The sequence below is a fragment of the Alligator mississippiensis genome, chromosome 13 (assembly GCF_030867095.1).
Source record: "Alligator mississippiensis isolate rAllMis1 chromosome 13, rAllMis1, whole genome shotgun sequence".
Classification (NCBI taxonomy): Eukaryota; Metazoa; Chordata; order Crocodylia; family Alligatoridae; genus Alligator; species Alligator mississippiensis.
The window spans coordinates 13,328,921-13,334,920 of NC_081836.1; the positions used below are offsets into that span (position 1 = coordinate 13,328,921).

The 6,000-nt window shown below is 41.8% G+C and overlaps 1 protein-coding gene across 2 annotated transcripts in view; it reads left to right on the plus strand.

Moving 5' to 3' along the window:
• GABRD (gamma-aminobutyric acid type A receptor subunit delta) overlaps positions 1–3,627 on the plus strand; it is a 43,910-nt gene extending 40,283 nt beyond the window's left edge. For both annotated transcript variants that reach the window (XM_059716598.1, XM_006265120.4), the window contains 2 exons: positions 797–1,008; positions 2,655–3,627. In XM_059716598.1, the coding sequence (XP_059572581.1) occupies positions 797–1,008; positions 2,655–2,954 (512 nt within the window). In that variant the 3' untranslated portion in view covers positions 2,955–3,627. The remainder of the gene's footprint in view (positions 1–796; positions 1,009–2,654) is intronic.
• The last annotated feature ends 2,373 nt before the right edge of the window (positions 3,628–6,000 follow it).

The following is a 6,000-nucleotide window of genomic DNA, read 5'->3' on the forward strand; positions in this document are numbered from 1 at the left end:
AAGAATCCCACAGAGTCAGTGGGTCTGTTCACATCATGTGAGTCACATGAGTAAGAGTTGGGTAAAGCTATTTCATTTAATATGCAAGTACCTATAGGAGTTTTTTCATCAATACACACTCAAGTATAAATAATTTGATTCTCCTCTTGCATATTATTAATTTGTATCATCACTCTACTGAGGTTATGCCGGTATCTGATTTTGTGTAAGGGGATTCAGACCCTAACCCTCTAGCTGTTTGTGACAACTGACAATTTTAACTCTTAAATCTGTTCATGAATGTATAATACCCCACAAACACAATACCTTGCTGCTGTTCTTGAGAGCCCCACCAGGGTTATTCAAACAATACATAAGAGTGCTTAAGCAGAACGCAATTACGATTCAAGTGCTCATATGTTTGTTACACCATTAATGGGAGCGGACTGAAGTGGTACACTCACGGACCAAAGTGGCGCGCTCACAGATCGTACACCTTAGAGGGAACATTACTCACATGAGTAAGAGTTGCAAGTTTAAGGGCTAAGAAGGAAACAAGACCCTCAAGGGATCTTTCTCTTTGTCTATCTGTGCCTAGTAACAGAAAACACAGTGACTAACAGGATGAGATTTACAAACCTGCCTTGGGTGCCTGCATACCCAGTTTGGAACTGGGTCTCCAAATCCCCTAAACAGCTTTGAAAAATTCAGCTAACTTGGATTGGAATAAAACCCCTGTCAAAATACAGGTCATTGTGCATTACCATTGGGGTGGTATCATGGAATCCTAAAGAAAGTTTCTTGTGATTCTCTGCAGGTATAACTACAGTTCTTACCATGACGACACTGATGGTCAGTGCTCGGTCTTCACTTCCACGAGCCTCTGCCATCAAAGCACTTGATGTTTATTTCTGGATTTGCTATGTCTTTGTCTTTGCTGCTCTGGTGGAATATGCATTTGCACATTTCAATGCTGACTACATGAAAAAGCAAAAGGCCAAAATGAAGGCCAGCAGACAGAGTGGGGAGGTCAGTAATCTGAGTGGTGGTGGCTGTGAGGAAGACTTAAGTTAGTACATTTGCCATTTCAGTGCTAAGCACCTAAATTCAGGCATGCTGGTTGCTACCTGTTTAAAATGAGTCAAGCCCAGTTTCAGGATAATTACCAGCATGTACAACCAATCATCATCACATACTATGTTCCTGACCTAAGCCAGCATGGGACAGGGGAGGGAAGGGACTTTAAGTGATTTTTAAGCCAGACGTGCATCCCTTGCATTCTAATAATATGATGGTGTCTTTGGGTATGTGTTCTGCCCTTGGTGTAAGATACAACAGCCCCAAGGGTGTTCAGATCAATAACCACTATGCCATGATCTAACACTGGGGCTCGTGTGGAGTCAATTCTATACCAAGTGGGGAGGCCCATGGACAGAGCATATTCTCCTGTGGCTATTTAAGGCCTCTTTCCTTTGCTAGTACACTGTAAAAGGTTCTTAGCCTAACTGAGTACCAGACCTATTATCTTCAACATTATGACACAAGATCAGAGGCAACGTATAAGTATTGACAGTATCTGCACTGCTGCCATCCCCGCTGCTGCCAGGCACTGGCTCTGACAGGGGCTGCAGCTCCATGCCCCACAGTCAGTACAGATTGCACCGTCACTGCCACTGCCTCTGCTGCTGCCAGGCCCTGGCTCCATCTGGGATGTGGCCCCACGTCCTACACCCCACCATCAGCACAGAAATCTGGGGGAGCACATGCCTCCCCCACCACATGCCATCCCAACGCATCGCCAATGAAGGAGATTAATTTGTCCCCGTATTAGTTGCAAGAGAAAGTCCAGTTAGATTTTCTTTTGCTCATGGATAGAATGCTTGTTTCAAAGTAGATCCGGGGACCAAAACAACAGGTTGTAAGAATAAAACATCACTGAAATGAAATTCTTTCCAGTAACTGTTCTGTCTAGATAGTTCAACTGCTCCAATCATATACCTAGCTGCCTCTTACTGGCCAAAGACAGAGAGTGAATTCATTAGAGAAAAAATGCTTTTGACAGTCCTTTTGGCTCCCTGGACTTAGGTCTTTTTAAGCTGCTAGCAAATATAATTGATCTGGGTTCTTTACTTAACCTTCCTCACTGCTCTCCACAAGCTTTGAAAGAACCCTGAGGGTTTGCCTATGTTCCAGGTCAGTGAGCCAAATAACAGTTTCTCTGATGGTCAATCAATATTACTTGTTAGTCAGCCCAGGGATAAGCATTCTGACTTTGCAAGGCCTCAAGCCCCTTCAAAAGCCCAGGGAATGAACAATTATAATCAGACTTCAAACCTGCATGGTAGCACAGTCTTTCAGATCTGGATCTTCTGCATGTCAAACCATTAAGCTACCTGGCTAGCTCAGGTCATTCAGCATGTGTATAATTGCTGAGCCATGTGATAGCATCCTCAGGGGCTGTGTGCAGTTCCTGTAGTCCACCACTGAACTTATTCAGTGGGCAGTCATTGACAATATGAGACATGGTGTGCGTTTTGCCACTGCTGCAGTCTGGATTGTCACGAACGCCCCAACAGTGGAGACTCGCTGCACATGGACCTTGCTAGCATAGGTTAAATATCCTATCTCTTTTCCCATACAGATTGTTTCAAAAAGTTCTTCTCTTTCCTTTGCAGGTAAATGTCAAGAATGCCATTGTCTTGTTTTCACTTTCTATTGCCGGAGTTAACCAGGAACTGGCCATTTCCAACAGACAGCATCGTATTCCCAGAAGGTTTCCTGGATCGTATGGCCCAGTGGAAGTTGAAACTGGAGAAACAAAGCAGCAGCAAGAAATTAAGTCTGACAAAAAGGGTGGCATAAAGTCCCTTTTTAAGCCCATTGATGCTGACACTATTGATATTTACGCCAGAGCAGTTTTCCCAGCAGCTTTTGCAGCAGTCAATGTTATCTACTGGGTTGCGTATACAATGTAAGAAGAAAAATGTCCTCTGAAGAGGTAAACTGTTGGCCACCTAACTAAAACACTCGGCCATTACAAAACATCCGATGAAACCATACTGGTCCATCTTCTGGCAGAGTATTTGCCTGTGCACTGGAGATATTTCTCAAAAGCAGAACATCTTTTTTGCTTTACTTCTGCAATCAACTCCAGCTAAAACTGGCAGGGGGCAAACTGGTTACTACCAATGTGGTTTGATACATCTGTTATTTCTAGACTGTCAAACAGTCCAATCCTTTTGTTCTCTATCTCTGAGTGAAACAATTTCTTACATGTATATATCCTCAGTGGAGTTCCAAATCCTAAATTACAGTTTGGTATTTTCCCACTTTAAAGGTCAGCAGATAATGAAGGTCTGATTTTTCTACAGTCAGATCATTTCCTTTCTTGCAAGACAGCTAAGTTTCTATTTGCACATGGGAGTAATTTTCTCTATCAAGCCATTTATGTGATGGTCCTAGATTAACAAGGATGGGGAAAGGACAATCATTTTGAGATATAAAGATATTAGGATTCAAGCATGTGAGAAGCAGAGCAGGACAGAGGGTTTTACTCAAATTATCGTTTGTCATGGATAAAGTATTTTAAAGATTTTGATGCTCTTCTTTAGTCACAGCATGAAATAAAGTATATTGCATAGTACCCTACTGAATTGTTAATTACCGCTTTGTTGTATTTCAGACCTAAGCTAAGAAAACTTGAAACACTTTCTCCAACTGCAAATTCTTTTGGTTAATTTAATAGCATTATAAACAAACATAGTGACAGGGACATATATGCAAAGCTCAGGGTGCAGGTCCTAAAGGATCAAGGGGTAACATTTTCATAAGAGCTGAAGTGACTTGGTAACCTATGTCCCAATTTCAAATGAACGCATGACTACCTTTGTATGTGCCTCTGAAAATCTCCCCATTACACATCTTTAGCATTCATAGCTAAGTCACTTCGGCTGCCTACACACGTACTCAGAGATGGCAGGGAGGGGCTCCCCTCTTAATCAGAGAGGTTCCTGAACAGGCGCTCTAATTAAAACAGCTCACTGTCACATGTATTAAGCCCCCTGTGTTTCAAAATGGCCATAGGGATGCTTTAACTAAAGCTCATTCAACCAGGTTTAGTTAAAGCTCCCCCATGGCCATTTTGAAATGTGGAGAGGCTTAATACACGAGGATGTGGCTATGCTGGAGCGTTCTAATTAGAATGCATCGGAGCATGTCTATAGGCACCCTTCAGTCCCTTTTAAAAATGTCAAGAATGTCTCCTAAGCCACTTAGATGTTTTTGAAAATGTTATCCTTGTCATCTAATGGTCTTATCCTAGGAGGTACCAAGCACTCACAGCTCCTGATGACTTCTGTGCAACTGATGATGATGGGATATGCAGGATTTCTCTAATCAGGCCCAGATTTTGATGCCCATACTCAGGCTGAAAATTACTTTATTCCATAAGAAGTTCCACTGACTTCAACAGATAAAGGTGGCAGTCTTGCAAGTGCAGGTTTCAGAATCTGACCCTCAGAAAAGTACAATGAACAGTATAAAGATTCAGGCATATGACTTAGTATAGAAGACCAGAGGAGGCATGTTCACTAATAAAATGGGTATTGTGGTGGGAAGGATAATTCTTGGTGCCTGGAATGTGGGAGGTTGTTCCAAGTATACAGAATGACACAGAAGAAAATGTGAAGTGAGAGTAGGAGTGGGGAAACAAAGGAAGTAGCTGGGAGCAGGAGAGGTGCAAAATTAAACCAGAGCAGAGATGTAGGGAAGAGCAGAGCTGTGCTACGTGTTAAAGATGAGGACCTTGAACTTGATGACTGATGATTAATAATTGAGATTACAGCAAGACTGGTGCATACATTTGATCAAAGTGCAGCCTGCTCACATTCCTCCTGACTGACTTCCTTATGACATGTCATTTGTTTTCACATGACCAGAGCTGAAAGACAGGGCATCTACTTTTTTTAACGTAGATTTGTAACTTAAAATAAAAAAATGCCCCCATCTTACCATAGAAGAGAATGTTCTGAAGAAAAAATAAATGATCCTGAACTGAGCTATAATGGAAAATATAATCCTGCCATAAATCAAGCTTAAGTTCACTTAAATCTCCAGTTTCTCTCATAATGGAAGAACTTTTTGCCATGTCTATGATGGAAGATATAAACTTATATAAAGCTAAAGGTGTTCCACAAACCTATCCATCCTTCCTGGCACTGTAGCCTAATGGATTTTTCACTGGATTGTAACGCTCAGATTCTATTCCTTGTTCTACCACTTCCTTGCTGGGTAACCTTGAGCAAATCAGTTCTCTGTGCCTCAGGTTTTGAATCTCTAAAATTGGTATAAAGATATTGATGTATTTCATAAACTCATTTTTGCTCTCTGGAGGAAAAGCCCTACAACAGTTCTAGGTATTAGTGTCCTTATCTCTCTAGATTCTCACATAGATTCATCACCACAGTATCTGAGAACCTCCCACACTAAGCCCAAACCAGAAAGAGCTCAGAAAGGGGACTAGATTTCTTCTACCTCAACAAGGAGGTTCCTGGAACTTTGTATTTATTTTTTTAGTGTGCATCCATGAGTAGCAGGTTCCTCTTCTTCCTCCTGCTTTCCTCTTTCTCCTCCTTTCTCTTTTTTTTTTTGGTGGTTGCTCTCGACTAAAATGCATCTAGTTCTTCCTGAGGACATTGAGGCCTGTACTTACCTGCATCTACTCCAGAAGGAAATTTCTTACTTTCTAAGTTCCAGCTGTGGTAGAAGATCTGCTGCCCTTTTTTGTTAGGTCTGACCTTGGCTGGTGACTAGTTCACACAAATGTAAAGAGCAGAGTGGAATGAGAACAGACCTGGATCGTGCCATTTCTTACTAAATGTTTCTCCCTTCAATAAATAGCTGCTGCTTCTATGATCTTACATGAACTCCTTGTCATCTCTTAAGTTTCCTTTATGCTGCAAGCGATGGCTACTCTAGGTTGAACTCAGAGGTCATTCAACTCTTGGCTTTCCCTAAGATCAG